The sequence below is a fragment of the Euprymna scolopes genome, chromosome 41 (assembly GCF_053919585.1).
Source record: "Euprymna scolopes isolate OS-2025 chromosome 41, ASM5391958v1, whole genome shotgun sequence".
In the NCBI taxonomy this organism is placed as follows: domain Eukaryota; kingdom Metazoa; phylum Mollusca; class Cephalopoda; order Sepiida; family Sepiolidae; genus Euprymna; species Euprymna scolopes.
In genome coordinates this window covers 61,979,070-62,002,593 of record NC_136522.1, presented here as the reverse complement: position 1 = coordinate 62,002,593, position 23,524 = coordinate 61,979,070, and the positions used below count along the sequence as shown (strand labels likewise).

Genomic DNA, 23,524 nt, shown 5'->3' with positions numbered 1-23,524 from the left:
TTTGGCATTAAATGACATGAAAAGTGTTGATATAGCGTAAAACTAAAACAGCCAAACCAGGCAACACCAGGTAACCATGCTAGTAGTAAGTAATGTAAAAGTGTAGTAGGGACGAGAAACATGCGTACACACTAGAACTGGTCACACAATTTTCTTAATGCAGTGATAAGAATCTAAGAGCCAGAGATGCAATGCATAGGGTTTAATTTTGCCCCTCAAAGTATTTTTTTAAATAAAATTTTGAAACTTTGAGCTATTGCATGTTTTTAATTAACTATTTAAAAAAAAAATTGTGCTTTTTCTTAAATATAACTGAAACGTATTCATTAAATTTTCGTTTTAAATTATTTAAAATGAATTATAAAAGAAACTGAATTTTTTTTTTTTTTTTTTTATTCATATTCACACACACATGATGTGTCGCCAGTCAAGTAGGCCAAAAGAAAAAATAGTTTTCTTTTTAAAACAATCAAGAGTCAAATTGGGATCTCCCCACCATCCGGTTGTTATGACTTACTGTATGAATTAAGTCGAAAAAGGTTCTTAAATCTAGTCCGATTGTCTACACATGATATGCAATGTCGCTGCTCTCCTAAGATGGCTGCTGGCATGTAGTCTCGCGTTGTTCTTGTGCGAAGACGTAATAACTGTTATCTTAGTTAAAGCAGGGGAGGTAACTTTGTGTTTACAGAAAAGTTATTTCCCTTTGACCATGTTATCATCCTAACAATATATATATATATATATATATATATATATATATATATATATATATATATATATATAGATTCAGCCACTCTGATGAGTCGTAGACGACGAAACATGTGTCAGTGGATAATGATATTTAAAAAAAAAACAATATAATATATATATATATATATAGAGATAGAGAGAGAGTGAGTTCGTTCCCTATGGACTATGAAATGACTGGGCCAACTTTTTTCAAATTTCATACAAATGTACATGATCTGTCTGGGAGTGTTCTTAACTGAGAATTTTTGTAATTGACTAAGCAGAATCAAATATAGATTTGACAGATGCAATGCTGTCTAACTGTGAGAATCAAACTTTTCTTTATATATTAGAAAACGAAAGATATTATACATGTTGTTGTGGTTAAATGTTTGCTGGAAATTTAAGATAATCGTTTTGTTGAAGTGGCTTTGTCTATATCTCAGTTGGCTTGAAATGAAAAAGAAAAAAATCACCAGAATTCCATATTAAAATACCAACATCTTCTCTACAATAAAATCAGCTTTATTTAACAGCTCTGTTAAGCAGAACACAGAAATACAAGACAAGGAAAGTTGGTTCAGCAGACGTGTATTAGAGAAAGGTAATTGAGTTTTCATCTTTTGCTTTCAGGTCTCATCTCCTGACTAAGCCACGACAATGAGAGATGAGCCAGTATATGGAACGTCTTCATCTTTGCTGAAACTGATTATATTTAGCATCAAACTGTCTGAATAGAAACAGAAGCTGGGTATGCACAGAAGTGTTCTATTGCTAACAGTATTACACATGTCTGAGCATGAGTGTGTAATTTAGATATTACATGATAGGAAATAGATTTCAATCCTATAATTGCTATGACATAAAAGACGACGATATCAAAGGCTGATGTTGGTATGTGACACCATGTGGCCCCACCGACAAGTCGCTGACCTCAAATGTTGTTTATGCCATGGCTTTGATCTCCATCTTTCATCATTCTTGTTCTGGCCATGTTGTCGTCGGTTTCACATTTGCAACAGTCAATGGAAACACACAGGTCCACAAATAGCAAAATAAAACAAAACACAACACGGAAAAAACACTAACACCAATGCTTCACATATATGTTGGTTGGACTATGGGTGTGTGTGTGTGTTGTCATCAACCCTCTATGTGCCAAGGTCAACAGCTACATCCTGTCAAGCATACAACCGCCCACCCCCATCAAGTGTCATTCCTATTGTTCGATCCTTAGTCCATTGTTCAGTCCTTTTGCTATCGACGTTGGGCACATACTCAATTAAATCTTACCCTTATTTCTTTTTGTCTGCATTAACAACAAATTCCCATCCATTGTCTTTTGATCATTTCTTTTATTACTCGCTTAACCTACTTCCTTTTCTTTTGTCATCCTTTGTTTGTTTTTTCCTATTCCCCCACCCCAGCATTCGACGACCTTGGTTGAGCATAGTGTCACACGTATATAATATTGGTACTTGTGCATTTTAGGTTTAGAGGACTTTTTGTTTATTTAAAGAATTCCACTTGGAACAAGGGGAGACAATTCAAGGAGTTGGTAAAATTTCATATAACTTATTAATAAAAGCAAAACAAACATCAAATTAAGATGATAACACAAGATAAAACATTAATTATCATAACGTTTATTGAATTAAAATAATTTTTTTTAGCTTTTATGAAATAATAATTTTTTAAAAAAATTAAACTTAATAATAAATCCATATAATCATTACTTAAATATATAACAATATTTCTTGGAAATACAAACTTTTAAAATTAATAACCATTTCTTTACAGGAATGTACAGTTCTCTTATTCTTTTAAAAACCTTTTGAAATTATCCACTCTTATTCCGAGTGAAACTTCTTGAATTGTCTCCCCTAGTTCCAAGTGGTATTCTTAAAAAATGAAAGCTAAAAAAATGCGTAAGTGCTGCAATTTTTGTAGTTAATCTAAGGCACAGCAAACATAACATTCGTTCACTTTTTTGTTGTAAAGTGATTTCCTTTAGACTGATCTTTTTTTTCTTCATCTTCAACCCTAATCTAATTTCCTTAACTTAATTACAATTTTAAGATTTACAGCCACAAGAATGGAAGAAACAGAACTTAATAATTCCACTATACTCATCAGGTATTATTATTATTATTATGATTATTATTATTTAGATTTGTTCGTTTCTCTTCTCTCGCAGCAAATACTTGAACAAATCAGATTAAATGATTTGCGATTTCTTCTTCTTGCCAACACATTTATTTAGGTAATGTCACAGTGTTGTATTGTCTGTCTCTCTGTAACGGTTTAATCTGTTTATCGTATGTATAATCATGTTTGTTGCACTTCTACAAAGATGCGTGCTGCTAAATAAATATATACATTCTAGTTTGTTCCAGCCGTTTGACAAACAAACACAGAGATGGTTTCATAACAAAACTGTTTTTTTATTAAATTATTATTTTGCCTGCAGTAGTTGTTGGACGTATCGAGCAAGGACGAAAAGAGTTTGGGGTTGACGAGCTAATGATGTAATGATCGTGCGTCTCTCTCCGTCTCTCTCCGTCTGTGTCTTTGTTCATCGAGCCTTTTGCTTTTATTGACAAATTCTTTCTTTATTCCATCAGAGGTCAATATGTGTGTCTAAATTTGACATGGAATTTTTCTTTGTTTTCTGCTAACTGTGAATTTATGTGTATGCAGGATCTCCAAGTTCCTTTATTCAACAATAGATCATATTGCTCACCCAAGTGGCAGCGCATCTGTTTGATTTGTCAGGTATGGAAACTTGGATAAAAGAAAAAGAAGTAGAGAGCTTGTGTTTATAGCAGGGTTCTTTTTATATGTGGCATTAATTTGCATGAGGGGAATAGCTGCCTTAAGAAGGATGAACTAGGAAGGACAGAAATTTAAGTGGTTAACTGCTGGGAGAAAACATTGAAGCTGAGATTTGTTATGAATTATGGTGCTGGTGAAGATTTTAATCTTTTTATGCGTCATTAATTTGCATATAAGGGGAATAGCTGCCTTAAAAGGTACAAATTCTTAAAATATCATTGGCCAGAGTCAGATCACCCAAGGAATGTTCTTTGTGTTTAAAAAGTCAATACCTCATTTAATGGGAAATTTACACTGAGATCTGCCGTTGTGAGAAAAGTTGTTTTTGTAGATGGGCTCCAGATAAAACCCTTATGAATAGAGACAGTCCTAGATGTTATCTTGAGTGGATGTCTTGAGTAACCACTGAAAAATGACCCCTAACAAAATGCCAGACCCAATCAAGAGTGAAAAGATCGCAGAAGATGGAAAGGGGGGGGGCAGTCAAAACTGAGCCCCCTCCCCCTCGAGAAGGAGGATGAGAGTGGGCGTTGAGCATTGGAGAGTGGGCAGTTGGTTTCGGTGTGAGCTACCAAGCAGTTTGGCTAGTGTGCTTCTTCCGGTATGATTGGGCCCACTTAGGCTCTCAGTAAGAGACTTTGTCAATAGAGCTGGTGTGTTTTAGTCTGGCTAGGATAAAAGTCTCGTTCCTGCAAGTCTTGAAAGAGTAAGCACCATGTTTAATATCGAAAACATTATTACTTGTTTATGACATCGGCTTGTGGTTTTGTTTTCTTTAGCCGAACTGCTCGGTAGCACTCCTCAAAACCAACTCCAATATTCAATTCGCATTCTCTCCTTCAGTCAAAAATGAAAGATCTCAGCAGATGGAAAGGGTGGGTTTCAGAACGTAGGCCCTCCTCCTAAGAAGAAGAGGGCCTAGGTTCTGAACCCCACCCTTTTCATTTTTGGTTCTGGCATTTTGTTAGTAGTAAGTGTTTGGCGGTTGCTGGAGACATCCATTGAAGATCACATCTATGACTGTCTTTATTCATACAGGCTTTATTTGAAGCCGATCTGTGAAAACTACATTTCCCAGGAAGGCTAATCTTTCCCATTAAATGAGGCATACCTTGTTTTGGATGGATCAATGGACAAGTTAGGCCCGGCACTACAAATGAGACAATCATGGCGAGTGAATGCACATAATGCATCTTCACAGCGGGATCAAACTTTGAAAATCTGACAAGATAATTTTATATGTTAGAAGATTTTAGTTTTAAGATCAAAATCATCTACCTGTATTATTACTGTTGCTTTCTGAAGTTTTGTTGTTGTTGCAATGCTGTTCACTCTGGTCAAGTTGAGCCTATTTCCTTCCTGGCATGTACTAGATATCGCATAATCACGTTGACACACCGGTTCTCATTAGATCATTAGTTAAGCAACGTGGAGCCTGGTCAGTACTAGATGGGTGACCAATTTGGGAATACCAGGCGCTGTATGTAAGACGTTGACCTCCTTCCTATGAGAGCTGCAAAAACCTAACATTGTCATCTCCCCTAACGGGGATATACATTCGACTGGGGACCACTTGTGAATTTCATACCCTATGAAATTTCTTCCTTTGGAGGAAGCCAGTTAAACCCACCTTGGGTTAGTGCCACAGTTTCTGACATGTACTACATCCTGAATCAGGGTGGCACGTGCATGGCAGTTCTGAGCAAGATCACATAAGATAGTAATCTAATTGCGATTTAACTGTCAAAATCTGAGAGCTTAGCCAAGTCCTCATTGATAGTTGTTGTCCAGCTGTCCATCAATACACTTGCATCACCAGGGCAGAGAGGTAGGGAGGATTACCAGGCACTGAACTCCATGTCTAAACCATTAAAGATGATCAGGAAAAATAGCAAACACTTTAGATTGAGTTGTTGGCAGAGAATAATAGTTGAGATTATCTTTCTGAATTTTTTAAAATCGTTTACATTAAGAATTAAACCTTCAACCTCAAGAAAAGTGTGATTTACAAGTGTTTTTTTTTTTTACTAAGTACTTTATCCATTACGCCGCATGCAGGCAAAACTAAAAAAATACAATTGCAAATTATTTAGTACTTCTACCCAGTCATCGCTGACGAAACAAGAGCATGTTAACCTCGACATGGATTAAATAAAGGGTTCTGTTCAAACTTTTGTGCAGATTCTCGAGTTCGACAAAATATATTTCAAGAAGGTCGGAGGTTATATCGACTAAAATGTTGTGCGAATAACACTCAAGATGAGAATAGTAGTCTGAAGAATCCAAATGATACAAATAGTTTGGACATCTGTTAATGCTTGACGATCAATTATCTTTATTGGTTCTGTTGTTACGAGATCAGATTGTCGGAAGGTACTAGCTTTCTGACTTTAGATGCACCAAACATTAATGTTGTTGGGTTTTTTTTTTAGTATTTCCCTTTGCAAGAATCAAAAAGACATTGCGAGCCTATCCTTGTTTTATCGTTATTTCCATGGCAGGTGCTCGTCTGAACTCTAATCTCTGGTCCCCCCTTGCCAATCTTTCACGAAAAACACCCGTCTGGCCGAATCCACTGTGAAAAATTTCCCCCACTCTTTATCTGTGCCTAAATCAAAACGTGGATTCCATGAACAAAGCTTCTTTCTTAGAACTGCACGCCTGTGGAACTCTGTTCCGTCTGCCTGCTTCCCACCTGACTACAACTTGGATGTCTTCAAGTCCAACGTTAACAAATTCCTAATGAATCGCCCCCTTAAGTAAACACTTCAAATCTCCACACTAACGTAATGTACTTGCAATAACCCTTATCCCTGAGTGGCTTCCGGGCCTTGATAAGTGGTGACCACTGTAAAAAAAAAAATGTCAAAAGCAACAACTTTTACTATTAAAAAACAAAACAACCAAACCGGACACTTTGAATAAATATTTAAAAAGATATAAAGAACTTGAAGCATTAAAACTTTTTTCCAAAATTACTGGATTCGGCATTAAATAACCCGAAAAAGGGTTGATATGCTGTACAACAAAACAACTAAATCAAATTTTAACTGGCCATGTGTCTTGCCGGCAGACTGTAAATTAATAAATGTACCTCTTTGTTAATACAGATCTCATGAAAGTCTCATAAGCGTTGCTGGAGGTGGATCAAAGTTTTATATTAAAAAAAAAAAAAAAATTTGAAAACTAGAAACTGATTGTTTTTTTTGGGGGGGGGGCATCTGCACACATTACATTTTTTTTATTCTGATGTTCTATTTTCTTTTTCTTTTTTAGTTTTTTTGAAGTGTTGAAGATGAAAACTACATCTCGTAAATTGCTATCCGGTTTCTGCCCGAACACCACCTGTCAGTCGAACTTGATCTTTGCCTCTGACGACCCCCTGATAATTTCTTGCCCATCATGTGGTGAACAGCACAAAAAGGAGGACATTAAAGATGTTAACACATGTTGCCAAGGCAACCCGCCCGGTGACATCAAAGTGAATGGAATCTCCAGTTACGTCTGCAAGTTGTTATCCCCTTTTCTCACCCATTATGGAATGGCTAAAGACACGGGAGAGGCCAAATTGCTGTCCGAAATGGGAAAGGGTACGATTTTTGATTGCAGCCGTCTTAGTGATCGGGCGTTTCTAATCGAACCTTGCAGCCTCAACATCCCTGGCTATGGCTGTGACTCTACAGGCAGCCTTGACTATTTAGCCGAAACGTTGTCTGAAATCAAAAAGGCCAATTCAGATGAGGAACGACTTGTGCCTATCCATGCCGATGGTGATGGACACTGCCTGGTCCATGCCATTTCTCGAGCACTTGTCGGACGTGAACTTTTCTGGCACGCTCTCAGGGAAAACTTACAGCTTCATTTTCAAGAAAAGCTCAGCTTGTACCAGATGCACTTCCAAGATTTCATTCGGCATTCTGAATGGCAAGAGATCATTGAGGAGTGCAAACCGGACTTTGTTCCCCCTGAAGGAGAGCTGTTGGGACTCCGGAATATCCACATATTTGGTTTGGCCAATGTTCTGAGACGTCCAATCGTCTTATTGGATTCTATTGTTGGAATGAGGAGCTCAGGTGATTATTCGGGTAAGTTCATTACTATTTTTTTTTTATTTATTTATTTATTTATTTTTTTTTTTGTCTGTTGTGCTTCTTTGGGGATCTCTTGTAATAAATGTCCCAAACCAAAATTTTATTTTCGTTATATCTAAAAAAAAAACTTCCTATTTTTTTTTTTTTTTTTTTTTTTTGCTCTTCTCAATATTTTTAGTGCAGTTACAACCAACTGCCACCAGCTGGGATTGAAACTCAACCGTAATAGTTTTAAAAAATGCAGTAATTATGACCTGTCTGTTTAATACAATAAATGTATATTTACCAATGGAGATAATGTTATAGTTGAATGAATTTAAAGAGTTTGATAAGTTTGTTAATTGCAGATCTGGTGCTCCGTAGATCATATATATAAAAAAAAAGATGATAAAAATTACAAATAAATCACCATCATAGCTTCCAAGTCAGTTTTGTTGGTTGACATTGCTCTTCTTGCACTATCCCAGCAGAGATGTTGGTGCTATTGCCTTGTAAATCAGGATAGTTGGTGGATGATGAAGGGTGTGTCCAAACCATTGGAGTCTCCTGATGAACAGTACACAAGGTCAGTTTTTAATGTGGGGGAAACCAGCTCCCCAAAAAGGGGCACTCTGGTTAGTAACAAAAAAAAATGTATTGAAGGATTTCTCCTCCACTAACAGAGACCAAAAGGTGAACTGCAGCATCAAAACAGATACTACACTTTGATCTATTAAATCTTCTATTCAGGCTAAAATTACAATGCAAGTCCAAACTGAACAAAAAACTTAGGTACAAGGTCAACTCAATAGGGGGGAAAATGGGGGTCGGTGGTCATCCTTGTCACTCCAGAACTAAACAAAAGTTTCTCTTAGCTAATATCTTCTTTCATCATAATACCGCATTCACCTTTTCATCACCGCATTCACCATCCTGGCCCGAAGGCCAAGATCAGTGATTATAATGTTGGAAATCTTTTAGAAAGAGGAAAATTCTTCTGTTCAGTTTGTGAAAAGGGAATCAGATACAACTCAATTTTTTTTTTTTTTTTTTTTTTTTTGGTATTTGCAAGCATTGGATACACAAGAAAGTGTCGTAGAATTATTGGTCGGTTGAGTGATGATGACAAGTTTGTATGCAAGAAATGTAAAAACCTTTCACGCACATTTAAAAAAAAATGAGATTGTTTAATCAGTGTTGTGAGTGGTGATTAATCTGATGTCTCTAAGGTAAATAATTCCAACTTTTACCTGTTTTAAAATTAAATTATATTGCCCCCCCCACCCTTAATTAAAGCAGTACAGTGTTAAATAAATCCATTAAAAAAAAATGACAATCGTTTTATTGATTAAAGAATATTTAACTGAGAGAAACTATTTATTGTTAGAAAACGAATATGACTCTTTTGAGATGAGGATTGATAATTTTTATTTTTTGGATTATTCAGACTAATGTTCTGATCGGGAGTGTTATTTTCACGTTTCAGTCAATGTGACCTTCTTCAGGTGTATCTTGTTGAACTTGGGAATCTGCACAGAATTTCAAATGGAGCCCTTTATGTAATCTACGGGATAGTTTTTTTTTTTTTTTTTTTTTAACAAAGGAGTCATCACTTATCAAGGCCAGGAGGCCACTAGAGGATAGGGATTAATGAGTGTAGAGTGGTCAAAGGGAACATGTCATAGTCATCGTTAGTAGTGGAAATTTGGTAAATTGGATCACTTAAGGGAATGGCTCATCAAGAATTTATTCACGTTGGACTTGAAGACGACCAGTTGGAAAGCAGGAAAACAGAACAAAGTTCCACAGGCGTGCAGTTCTTTCTAAGAAAGAAGCTTTGTTCATGGAATCCACATTTAGATGTAGGCACAGATAAAGAGTGGGAGAAATTATTGATAGTGGTTTCAATTAGACACGTTTTTCATGAAAGTCAAAACAGGGGGGACCATAGATTGGGGCTCAGAAGAGCACTTGAAATGAAAATGATATGGTCGTGTTTCATCAGTCATGATGGGGTAGAAGTCCTAAGTAATTTGCAATTGCATATTGAGTATTGTTTGCACTAAAGATTGAACCTTCAACTGAACTTCACTAATTACTTTATCCATTACGCCACAAAACGAGAGCATGCTACCCCTTTGGATTAAATAAATGATTCTGTTTGAAATACTGTGCAGATTCCTGAATTCAAAAGAGATTTTCTGTTTCTTGGCTAGCAAGATTTCAAGCAAGAAAAAAAATGACGTGTCCAGGGTGTCATCCCCAGTAAGGGGATGGGGACAGATCCACACAATGTAACTAGATATAGCAGGACAAACTATATGCCTGTGTATCTCTCTTCCATGTGTACAAAAGTAACGTGTTACTCTGATGTTTGCTGTGACTATTCTATTTGTAATGAATCTTTTATATATATATATATATATATATATATATATATATATATGCGTTGGCATCCAAGTCAACTTAGCAACAGGTAAGTAGAATCTGACTCTGGTGTTTAATGATTTATATAGACATCCGTGATTGAAAACTTAACTCTTATTTTTTTATGCATTTATTTCTTAGGTGTCTTCCTGCCAACTCTTTGCGATAAAACAGAATGTATGGACAAAGATGGCCGATTAAATAAACCTTTGTGCATTGCTTGGAGCAGCTTGGGGAGGAATCATTACATTCCATTGGTTGGAATTGAAGGTGTGTTGACCCTCATGACCTTTTTTTTTCTTTTTTTACTATTAAATTTGTAACAGAAAAAATCTTAGATGTGTTTTCTTTCCTGAGAATTTTATCTTATCTTTCTTCTAATATATAAAGTAAATCCAGTCTCTATTTTTTTTTTGTAATTGATAGTTTTCTTCCTATAAAATCAATATTTGAGTCTGGGTTTTGTCAGTTTTTCTTGTGGATCATTGCATCATGGTGTTAAGGAGAATAAAATGTAATTCTATTTAGTTTCTTGTTAAAAATACTTTGTCTTGGTCAGAATTATTTTCAGGTGATTACCATCTTTAAAAAAAGGAACATAATTTTGTATTCATTCCTACAGCTTAGGGAGGAATCATTACATTCCTTTGGTTGGAATTGAAAGTGTGTTGATCCTTCTGACCTTTTCCTTTTTATTAAAATTATTACAACCAAATTTTGAGATATATTTTCTCTTCTGAGTATTTTATCTTTTTATGTTTCTAATTTCTAAAAAGTAAAGCCAGTCTCTATCATTTCTTTGTCATCAATAGTTTTCTTCTTATAAAATCAATATTTGATTCTGGTATGTCAGTTTTTCTAGTGGATTGTTACATCATGTTGTTAAAAAGAATAAAATGTGATTCTATTTAATTCCTTCTTGAAAATACTTTGTCTTGGTCTGAATTATTTTCAGATGGCTACTATCATAATAAAAAGGGACATAACTTTGTATTCATTCATGTAGAGTTACTTTCTAATGATTGAAACAAAAAAAAATGGCATAGTTTAAAAAAAAAAAGAAAATCAAAAGTAATTGCATATAACTACACTATCAGGCAATGTCAGATAGGGACAGTTAGTTTTTTATAACTAACCTAGCAGTAATATGATTATGAGAATAAGTGTACATATGGTTTGTACAAAAGTACTTACTGGTGCTACCAGATTAGGCTGTTTGAAGATATTGGCTTCCTGAGACAAGATGCAGTTAAAATTGATGCTTTTTGTTTTTCTACTTCCTTTTGCAAAATTATGTTCTGCAAAACCAAAAAAAAACAAAAAACAATAATACCCCTTTTCCTTTTTCCCATTTCGCTTTCTATCTTCACTATTTCCTGACTGATTTTCTAACTTAAACATGAATACTATAACCTTTTTCCCTCTCCCATTGCAAAACTCAACGGGGACAAAAACGATAAAATCCACTCTAAAACAACCAAACCAAATACTACAAACAAGCAATTGACGATACAAAGAGCTTGAAGACTAAAAACCTTCTACAAAATAACTGGATGCAACATGAATACTATTTCCAAATTAACTGGATTCAGCATTGAATAACACGAAAAGGGTTGATATGGTGTAAAACAAAACAATTCTGTGATGTAGAAAGAATTTCAGTTTCGAACTGAACTTGGCCACTTTGATTTCCTCTTTTTCTCATGTAGATGTTTTATATACTAGTGGGTTTCCTTGCTCAATATTTAACACACGTAAAACTGACACTAATTTGTAGATGATGATGATGATGAATAAAAAGTCAAATGTTATGATGACTTAAATGAATAACATTGTTGATGAGCAAAATACAAACTCCAAATCATTATGCATTTTATTCAGGCAAACAAGCACCTCGTCTACCACGGACTATGTTACAAAAAGCTTGGGGAATGCCCGTTCAGTTGATTAATGAATATATCGACTTTGACGAGAATGATTGCTGTACAATTGGAGGAAATAAACTTCGTGTAAGTATTATTTTTTTTTTTTAATTTTAATTTGACTCGCGTTCCTTTTTTTTTTTTTTTTTTTTTTTTTTACCTCATGTAAGGCATATTCCCACTGGAAGTGTTTGAGGCTACTGTGATAGGAGATAGATTTATAGACGACATGTCTGCATGCTGATACAGTCAGGGAGGGAATTCCAAAGGCAAGCAGTTCAAGGAAAGAAGCTTTTAGAGTAAAACGCTTTCCAACATCTGTGGATCTCTATGGTGAAGGAGTGGGATTTTGCTGCTTATTAAGTTATTTGGACGTTCATTGGAGCACATACCATTGTAGCACTGTAATGTAAAATAAACACAGAGATTTAACATCGTGGTAATATGACAAGCTGGAACTTGGTAGACAGCGTGGTACCTATTTTCCTGACTTGACCAGTATGCAGAAATTAAAATGTAATGTGAACAAACATCCTACTATACAACTCCCCATTTTGGATGTCACTGTAGGTATGGCCCCTGATTTAAAGTAGTTCCATATGGCTCAGTGGCAATGTGCTTTGTTCTGGATGAATCAAAGTTAAAAAAAAAAAATAAAAAAAACTTGTTCAATTCTTTTAAAATATATTATGTTGTCACTTCAATATAGATTGATGTAGAAACAACATTGAATTTCATAGTGTTATATAAATATTGACTCTGTTACTTTACTATGCGTTCTTGAAAAAGTCTTAACGAATAATGATAGTACTGTTACATTCTCACTTTCCAATGAGTACAAAGCGCTATAGACTTGTTAGAAATATATCTCCCATAACAACACAGTTTTTGGTTAAGTGCCCTAAAAAGTTAATATGCCTTGGAAATAGGTGAGCATTTTACACAAATCAAAGTTACATTTTCATTAATAAAAAATCATACATTATGTTCCCATCAAAGAAGAATCGAACATGTTACATTTTCATTAATAAAAGAATCACACAATACATTTTCATTAATAAAAGAATCACACAATACATTTTCATCAATAAAAGAATCACACGTTACATTTTCATTAATAAAAGAATCACACGTTACATTTTCATTAATAAAAGAATCACATGTTACATTTTCATCAATAAAAGGATCACATGTTACATTTTCATCAATAAAAGAATCACATGTTACATTTTCATCAATAAAAGGATCACGCATTACATTTTCATCAATAAAAGAATCACACGTTACATTTTCATCAATAAAAGAATCACACGTTACATTTTCGTCAATAAAAGAATCACATGTTACATTTTCATTAATAAAAGAATCACATGTTACATTTTCATCAATAAAAGAATCACACGTTACATTTTCATCAATAAAAGAATCACACGTTACATTTTTATCAATAAAAGGATCACATGTTACATTTTCATCAATAAAAGAATCACACGTTACATTTTCGTCAATAAAAGAATCACACGTTACATTTCCATCAATAAAAGAATCACATGTTACATTTTCGTCAATAAAAGAATCACACGTTACATTTCCATCAATAAAAGAATCACACGTTACATTTTTATCAATAAAAGGATCACATGTTACATTTTTATCAATAAAAGAATCACATGTTACATTTTTATCAATAAAAGGATCACGTGTTACATTTTCATCAATAAAAGAATCACATGTTACATTTTCATCAATAAAAGCATCACACATTTTATGTCCTCACCCATGAGCAATGAAGTAACTCCAGTAAATAAAGTTTTTATGTATATGCTTGTGTGCTGATCTTTTTATTATGTACTTGTCTTTTTATCCTTTTGATTGTCATTGTTATCCATCGTTGCCATTTCATGTGTAGCTATGATCGTCTGGCAGTTCTCATTCATCTGTTTGACACAAATAAACTACTCATGCATGGAAAAAAGACTTTTACTGAGTTTTTTTCAAGGTTTTATTAGAGAGAATTTACTTATGGAGAGAGACTAATAACTAATAATTATTTCCATGTTAGTTTAGTAACTTGAGAAATGAGAAATATGATGGGTAAGGGCATCAGCAACATTTCCTTAGGTTATCATTTTCTTCATTGTTTGACAATGTGTTAAGTGTTGAGACATTATATGGAACAAAGATGGCAGCAGTAAATCAAATTGGCAAAGAATCAATGCAGTCACGATCTCGAGTGTTGAGTAATTCTTAGTAACAAAGATGGTGGCGAAGAATCAATGCAGTCATGATTCAGTTGTTTCAAGACAGAGGTTTCGATATTTTTTATAATGATGTCGGAAGCCTCTCATTGGTTGTCATAACCATGGTTAGAAAAACAATCGTCGAAATCATTGGAGTCATACCCCCCCCTCCTTATTAGTCAAAAACATTTCAACATATAGCTTCCATGAGAGAGACTGATTTTAAAATCCTTTCTTTCTCTCGCTCAAAAATGTGACGTCATTATTTTTTGATTGTTTGACCTTTTGCCACTCTAATTTTGTTTCAATTGTCTCTGGATAGAATTTTGTTTGTGGTTATCTTGATATGCATTTGACCCTAGCTCAACACTCAAACTAACGCACTTCATCGCTACTTAGGGACATAAGTCTCTACTATGTAACACCTCTGCTTGTGTATTGTTCAACTGTTGTGTTGTTCTTTCTCGATATCAAATGTTGTTGTGCATTGTCTACTCTGATGTTTCCTGCATAATCAAGTAATGATCTCTTGTTCTCCAGGACAGTTACATCCGGAAACTTATTGAAGCAATGGAAAAAGTTTATTATAAGAAGAATCTCATACAGCCGATTTTAGTTGCCGACACGTATCAACTTTTACGCAAAAAGTCAGGTGAGACATTTAAAAAAAAAAAAAAAAATTTTTTTTAAGTAAAGAAAATGTAATTAGCAGTTTTTGGATGTGTTTTCTTGTTTCTGTGAGAAACTTGTTTGTTGGTCTGTTAGGCTATAGTTAGTTGGTCTGTAACAGCATTTTCTTTGGTCTGTCATGGCAACAGGGTGGAGTAGATGCTCATGTGATAGCATCAATTAGGAGTGGGTGGAGTAAGTTCAAAACTTTTTTCATTACTAACCAGCATAGAGTTACCAGTGTTGATGAAGGAAAGCATCTATTGAGCATTTGTATGCAGTGTGATGATGTATGGAAATAAAACCTGGTCATTGAAGGTTGAGGACGTTTGTTTCACGGAGAGAAATGATATGATGGATGTGTAATGTGGATTTTAAAGATGAGCTTAGATCTGATGACCTCAGAGGAAGATTAAATGTGGACATTATACGGAGATGTGTGCAGAACCGGAGACTACAATGGTATGACAACATTAAAAGAATGGATAAGAGTTATTGAATGTAAAATGATTGGTGCAGCAGGTCCATTTCATACAACACATGCTAGCATGTAAGACGGACATAAAACCAATGATGATGGCCGCTGTTTTACAAGTTGTCATTGTTCTAAGGGAGACAACTCTCTTTTACTAAGAGATTCGTTCTTTTTTTTTTTTTTTTCATCTCATAATTTAGGACGCTAATAATGCTGTCAGTAAGTTTACACAAGTGGTTTCAAAAAAAGAATCTTTTCTGTTTTTCGTTCTTTTCTTTTGGAGGGGGTATTCAATTATAGAACTTGTATAGTTTTTAACTGGTGCTTCTGCAGTTTAATTAACTGTGTTTCCGTAAATAGCACACCAACATTAACATAGCAGAAGAACAGTTTAATATTTCACAAACATTGTTTATAGTGGGGGGGGGGGGACACATCACCTCCACCCCATCCCTGCCCCTCCACCGCCCTGCCCAATGTAAACAGAATGTTTGTGAAAAAGTATGCTTTTGTAAACCACTCATGTAAACTTATTGACAGCATTATTAGCATCCGAAATTATTAGATGAAAAAAATGAACGAATCTCTTAGTAAAAGAAAGTTGTCTCCCTTAGAATAAGGACAAATTCTAAAACAGCGCCTGATGATGAAATCAAATATCATTTATTGCAAAAAATAGCAAAGTGCAACAAGCCATGTAAAAGGACAATGTGTGCATGTGTATATCGTCTGAATGTTTTGTCCAAGGCGATTTTAAACTTGGATTATAGTAGACGTCACTGCCTCTGATAAACTGTTCTGCGGAGCAAAAACATGGACAGAGAATGCCGTTCTTCTTATGAGGTGAAAGCACCTATGGTACATCTTCGATTCGGTCCTGTAGAGATGATTTGGTGCTGGGGTGAAATACTCTTTGAAAGGTTAGATTTAAATTCCCTAGATGATGCATTATACCAGATTAATGGATTTGGGAGAAAGAGGGATAAATATAAACCTGGCTAGAGATAGGTTATTTTGGAGGATAGTTTTTAAAGGCCATCCAACGCATGCCAGTATGTAAAACGGATATGATGATGTTTGAAATAGATTTTCTTTGTCGCTGTGTGAAACTACACATTCCCCTTGACACCCGCTGAACCAGTGCTCTTTACCACGATTTTCTATTCATTTTCATATCTTCTAGTTCTTGTTCTGGTCATGTTGTCTTGGCAATTACCGAAGGTGTGAGCACTGGTTCGCAAATATAAAATTAAGATAGAACAATACAAACTCATAAGAGAAAACAATTTTGTACATTTGTATAAATCAGTTATGCCCTGAGTGTGTGTGATAAAGGAAAATGAGAAAATAATAAATATTTGTTGATTTTGAACGAATAGTAAAACTAAAATTCATGTCCTCTGTTAACTTGCAGTTTAAGAGAAACCTTTAAACGAACACATTTCTTTGTATTCTGTTGATTCTTCAGACTACTTGAATGTCATTCTTACAATTATTCAGCCGGTGTAACTTTCAACCTTCTTTAGGTGCGTCTTCTTAAACTCTGGGATTTTTAGGTCAAGACTTGGGAATCTGTACAGCATTTCAAATGGAACCATGGCATAACCGAGGATGGTAGTGGGGATAAGCTCCCTCTCCATAAAAAAAATGCCCTCATGGTATGCATCTCAAATCGCCTCTGACAACAACCAAGTCCACCACTTGGCCTTCTTGTGTCGTCTTACTACTAAGTCTGGCGAAATTTTTTATACTAACTGAAAGAAGGGGCAAAGATGGTCCCCTGGCACCTGAAAACCAGTCACTTCAGGTAGATGGGGCTTGTCAACTTTGAATGGTATCTCACCTGGAAGGCAACTCTTGATTCAAAACCTCCACTTCCTTGTGGATTACTCCATCAGGCTAAGGGAGTAAACCCCAATAGAAAATCTGGAAACGGAGTTCCTAAGGTGGCCTGACTTTCTATAGTCATCACCGGCAACTCCTGCAGTGCAATTAGAGCCAAACTGTATCGACTCTTGTCTTTCGCTTGGATCCTCTGGTTTCGCAGAGAGTAGGGGACTGCTGCACGGGCAACAACTATCTTCCATATCACTCTGCGTAGGTTATGTAGCTCCATTGTTACACCATTGTCTCCTCAGACGGATGGTTATCAACAACAACAAAATTTATACTCGAGGGTAGATTGTTCTTGTACTATCAGCAATAACTGAATAGAAGTCTTAAATAATTGTATTCTTTGTATTACCTGTGCTTGGGATTGAACAATAAACCTTCAGCGGACTGCCACTTAGAAGTGATTATAACTTAGCATTTTTCTCCATTGTGCCATATCTTCCAATGGGCAGTTTTCTGAAGATTAAAGATTCGATTCTCAGTAGGAGCGATACTAAGAATACATTTTTTTTTTTTTTTTAAATAGAAATTGCCCCAAACAAGACATGAAGCCACTTGATGTAAGGAACTTAAAAAAACAAAAACTACTTCAAGGTCAAAAACTTGCAAACAACAAGTGTTAGATGGAAGAAATTCTAACCTAGAAAATATCAATTTTTCCATTTTTGTCAGAAACATCGCTCTGGGAATGTGAGGACTAAAGGACAAAATAAGGGAAGTTAGAGTTACACGACTAATTATAAATTATGATTTCTATCCAGTCATGACTGACAGAACAAGAACAATAGATCCCCATGGATTGACAAGACACACCTGAAGTAAATTGGAGATTACATCAGCAGAAATGTTGTGTGGATAACACCCAACAGGGCTCTACGGATAAATGTATCTTTAGCTGACTTTTGACAACTAAATGTTTTTGTTTACTAACCAAATAGAAAAGTTACTAGCCAAACCTATATGATTTTTGGAATACGATGTCTTCGTTCTGTGGTAAATATGTTCATAAAAGCTTTTTCTGTATTTTTTTTTTAAATAAAACATTCTAAATATGCACTGAATTTTATGTTAAGATTTGAAGGTATAAAAATTCTGAATTTCTTCAGATGTTTTCAAACTGTTTTCGTTAAAAAAACATATATTGTTCTATTAGACTTTTTATTGTTTAAATAATTTCACTTTGCCTTTTTTATTAAAAAAACAAAAACAAATTAAGGTTGAAAAGATATTTTTCATTCAGTAATGAACTTTGGAAGATTGTCGGTGAAAGGAATACAACTGCCAAAAGACAAGCACAAGCGCGACTGTTTTACTCGCAACGTAAAGCCCTGCCTAAGATGAGAATAGTAGTTCAAAGAATCCAAATAATTCATCCTTATCTAAAAAAACTTTGAAACCTAATGTAACTCTTCTTGTTCCTCCTCAGTTGTTGATAATATGAAGCCAGACACTGTGATGAATGTTTGTAAAGAACTCATTCAACGGAATCAACTTTATCACTGCCTTAATTGTCAATGTCTAAACAACGTAGATACGCCACAAGATTGGATCGCGGAAAGCGACGCTTACACCCAACTTGAAAATGGTAAGTAAAAAAAACTAGTTTGATTTTTATTTACACCAGCCAGAATCCATCTTCCTCCAACTGCAGAAGATATCAGTAACAATAAACCGGAAAACGCACGTCAGCTGTCGGAATAACATTTTCCACTATTTTATCCATAATGTAAATGACCATCTAAACTTGCTGGAACGTAATATATCAGTGAGTGGATAAAACATAATATAGTGGGTCATTCAGTAGAGATTACACCGTTTAGTGTGGGCCACTTTCTTAGTAGGAAGTTATTTGTCTGAGTCAACATGCAATCGTACCTAACTTTTCACAAAATGTTTGTATACTTGACCCATTTTTTTTTTTTTTATCAACTTCCAAATTGTGTGTATATATATATATATATATATATATATATATATATATATATATATAGACTATTTAGAAAGGCCAGTTAACAGAATTCAACAGATTACCAACATGGCACACCAACCTTCATCTACAATGTCTGCAACCGACAATGTAGATCTAAGATTAGCTTACTTAGCCACAGAAAATGATGTTCAACCACCTCTACAGGTGCAACCCCATAGTTTTCAAGACTGACGGATACTAACAATATATATATATATATATATATATATATATATATATATATATATATATATATATATGTGTGTGTGTATATATATATATATGTCTGATGCTGCACAAAAATGAAACCTGGTCAGTGAAGGTTGAGGAGATGCATTGCATGGAGAGAAATATGATGAGTTAGGGTCAGGATTAGACTTAAAAACATGCTTAGATCTGATGACCTCAGAAGAAGATTAAATCTGGACAGTATGTGGAAATGCATGCAAAACCGGACACTTTATTTGTATGCCCATGTTGAAAGAATGGATATTCTTGGGTTAGTAGATATAGACGAGTTGAGGTTCAGCTCACAGGAGAAAACAAAGGAAAGCATGGAAGGAAGTGATAAAGATGGACTTGCTAGAAAGAGAGATACATAAAGACCTGTTCAGAGATAGGTTGATTTGGAAGTCAATTTCTAAAAGCTGTCCAACATATGTCAGCATGTAAAATGGACTTTAAACCAAATATGATGATGATAATGATGATGATACCTCTTTGTAATATGGCTTCCTATTCCAGCAGCTTCTTTCCAAGAACCATGCGCTTGTATAGCTCTCTTTCTGCTGACTGTTTTCCTCCTACCTATGACCGCGTTCTTTTAAAAATTAAGGTCAGTATGCGTCTCCCGTCTTTTCGATGACCATTCTTTGTTTTTATTAGCTCTTTGCATAAAGTGGCTTCATGCCTTGCCTGGAGCGATTGCCATTAAAAAAATCTTTTGACTTTAAGTGAACTTCTTTTGCATTTGAAAATCATTTTAGATTTTGTTTGTTTTTCTTTCAGTTCTCCTTTCTTCTTATAAAGAGTACCTGCTGCCGAATGCAGACAATAGAGATTTAGTTCGATGTGAATTCTGTAACGTGTAAGTCTCTTTTCAATCTGTAATTTTCACCCTTTTTGATAACATTGTATGCGTTGAACACGCTTAGCCTTTCAGTTCTTGTCCAGAATTTAGCTGATATTAAAAAACGAAAATGAAGTAAAATTTGTCTGCTGTACATGCTCATGACAAAATGAAAATATCATATTCCAAAAATCAAGTAAATTAATCAAGTGAAAACGGATAGAAAGGTATTAACAGCAAAACATTAAAATTTCCTATTTTAAAAGAAATCATCAGTCAATTTTTAAACAAAGGCTGATTACAAAACTTTAAATGTTTTCAAAATGGTGAATGAAACAGTCACTTATAAAATTTGATTTTTTTTATTTAAAAATTAAAATACTTGATCAATTTATGTGATTTTTTTTTTTTTGCAATATGATATTTTTTTTTGGTCACGTATGTACAGGACGGAATGATAAAGTTGTCACCCTACAAAAGACGACTGATTGCATTTCGATTTGATAAAAACTGTTTTCTTCTTTTATTGCAGACCATCTACTAGTTTGCCAGTTGCGTACAAGTCCCAAGAGCGATAGGAGCTTTCTATGATGTCTGAAAGTAACACAATGTTCAACAAGCGAGATTGGAGATGCTGTACAACTCCTGCTCTTTACCGATCCAAGTTATGACAACAGGAATATTGCCAGCATCCTTAAAATGCATCGCTGGATTGCCATGAATAATAGGGATGTGGCCAGGGTGATGAAAACAAAGTTTCTGACCATGTTTATGGTCTTTGGTGTGGTTTAAAGTGAGGGCCATATCATTCCACCTCGCATCTTCGAAGTTGGCTTGCAAGTGTACCTGGATGTGCTGAAGAGTGTGGTAATCCCCTTGTGCAATTAGATGGCCGCTGGCAAAGCCTGGGTGTGGCAGCAGGATTTGGTGCTGGCGCACAAGTCCAAAGAGACCCAGGCTTCACTTCCGAAGAAGTGCTATGACTTTGTACCCTTCTCTCACTGTTCCCCCTTCTTCCCCGACTTGAGCCCGCTGGACTACTTCGGTTGTTCATATATCGAGAAAATCACCAATGTGACCTCTCACAACACCAACCCCAGCCTGATCACCGCAATCCGCTGAGTATTCGCTGATCTCCTGCCGGCACTTGTGAAAAAAGCATGCTCCTAGTTTTTGACCCATATCGAGGCAGTGATTGAGGCTGAAGGTGGCTACATTGAATATATGTCAGCTTTACTGCATAATCACGTTACCTGAATTGATTTTTTTTCATTAAAATTTTTAAAATAAAACTGTAGTGTTGTTTTCTTTAGGGCGACAACTTTATCATTCCACCGTGTATATATGTATGAGTATGTACGTCGTACAGATTTTTTTTTTATTTGTTTTTTATTATAAGTAGGAATTCTTAACAAAAAAACAAATATTTTCCGCCAGCAGGACTTACATCATTACATGACTGCATTTATTCACCTCAGTAATTATGTATCCTTTATATGTGACATCGTCCATTTTCCCCAAAAAGAGTGAAAGGTGTGTTTCTTTTAAAGTAAACATTTCCTCCAAAAGGGAGTCCCTATCTACTCACTTCCCACGAGGATAGAGCTAAACTTAATGTCTGTTTTTTTTTCTTATGTGTTAGCACTGCTGGGCATCGCCAAGTGACCAAGGCTATTATTATTGTTATCGAAATCTAGATGTTATGAAATAGAAAACATTTAGAGAAAATATTTTGATAATAAAAAGGAATGTTAGGAAATAAAACAATTAGTTTGAGACATTTGGAATTTGAGAAAATTGAATGTCAGCTACATATGTATTAGGAATTTTAACTTGATAAAATAGAATTTAGTTAACAATAACAAAAGAATTGGTTATGTGACAAAGATCAGGTGACTGATTCTTTGTGCTACGTGGCAGATAATGACATACATAGTTATACAAAAGTTAGTCGGAGAACAGTTGGAATCGACAGTCATGGAAGCATTCGGCTGGGTAGTCAGCAGGATGTAATCACTAAAAAGAAACGAGGTGCACTCCAAGAACAAAAGAAATTGTAACCATGAATAACTGTTAAGTGTGTGAAATATGATTTGTTTGTCTTGAGTTTTCAAAAGAGAAAATGGTTTGCATTTTCAGTAACATATCCAGAACGATATGTTAATGTCTTGTGACTACAAAAAGGTATGTTCTTCCTTTGTCTGGTGCCAAACAGACAAAGATGTTTATTCATCCCATAAGGAACTGTTTATAAACTGTTATATGTCCCGTGAGAATTGTATCAATATGTGTAATGTATATGTGTATATAGTCACACATACACACACACACCCACGATGAACACTATACACACTAGACCAGGGCTTCTCAACCAGGGTCCACACGTACCTTAGGGGTCCATGGAATATTTTTGGGGATCCACAGGCAAAATATAACAAATTGGAGGTCCACAATGATATTTTGGTGGTCTGTGAAGAAAACCGACTCATAATGGTTTTTTTATTATTAAAAATTTAATTTCTGTTTTAATTTTGATGAAATGAAAAAAAGCTGGAGTATGTTATGCAGCGGGGGTTCATACTGAGACAACATATACAGACGACGATAATAGCATTTATAACTGTTTATATCACCACCACGACTGATGATTCTTCTGTTGATAGATGATGGAATACATTTTATAACAGAGCTGATAGATATGATGGGTACAGTTCTTTTAACCCATATAGAGGGGAGAGATACATTACTTAATGATTGCGGAGGCGGACACATAATACTTTGAGGGGAGTTATACAAAGTTTGTTTACAAGATGATAAACAAAACACATTTACCTTTTCTTTTTGGGGGAACGACGACAACGATGACGAGACAAGTTTACAAATATTAGATGATACTTTATTCATACCAGCTGGTTGATTGATGATAGTCAGGGATTCAAGCCTTTACGACTACATGGTCTCCTCTTTCCCCACCTCTCGCCTCCAAGAGGGCATCAGCTCCGACTCTGACTCTAATTAAATCGCTCTTTGACTGTGTCTGTGACTATCTCTTAACTTGGAACCCTGTCTCCATATATTGGAAATCTCCTTTCTTGATGAAATCAGAAGCATGGTGAACAATGTGACTCCCTCATGTTCCAAATTACACGTACACTTGCACATGCATCTACACGCCTCTAGTAACAAAGAAATTCCTAAATTGAATTGTATCATTTTTAATCTA

At 35.1% G+C, this 23,524-nt stretch overlaps 1 protein-coding gene across 2 annotated transcripts in view; it reads left to right on the top strand.

Annotated features, from left to right (window-relative positions):
* LOC145266535 (deubiquitinating protein VCPIP1-like) overlaps positions 1–23,524 on the top strand; it is a 91,893-nt gene that overhangs the window by 33,623 nt on the left and 34,746 nt on the right. The window contains exons 2-8 of one of the 2 annotated variants that reach the window (XM_080122298.1): positions 2,812–2,868; positions 6,844–7,652; positions 10,206–10,334; positions 11,946–12,073; positions 14,767–14,878; positions 18,690–18,848; positions 20,241–20,319. In XM_080122298.1, the coding sequence (XP_079978424.1) occupies positions 2,812–2,868; positions 6,844–7,652; positions 10,206–10,334; positions 11,946–12,073; positions 14,767–14,878; positions 18,690–18,848; positions 20,241–20,319 (1,473 nt within the window). The remainder of the gene's footprint in view (positions 1–2,811; positions 2,869–6,843; positions 7,653–10,205; positions 10,335–11,945; positions 12,074–14,766; positions 14,879–18,689; positions 18,849–20,240; positions 20,320–23,524) is intronic. The other variant, XM_080122299.1, reaches the window with a different exon arrangement.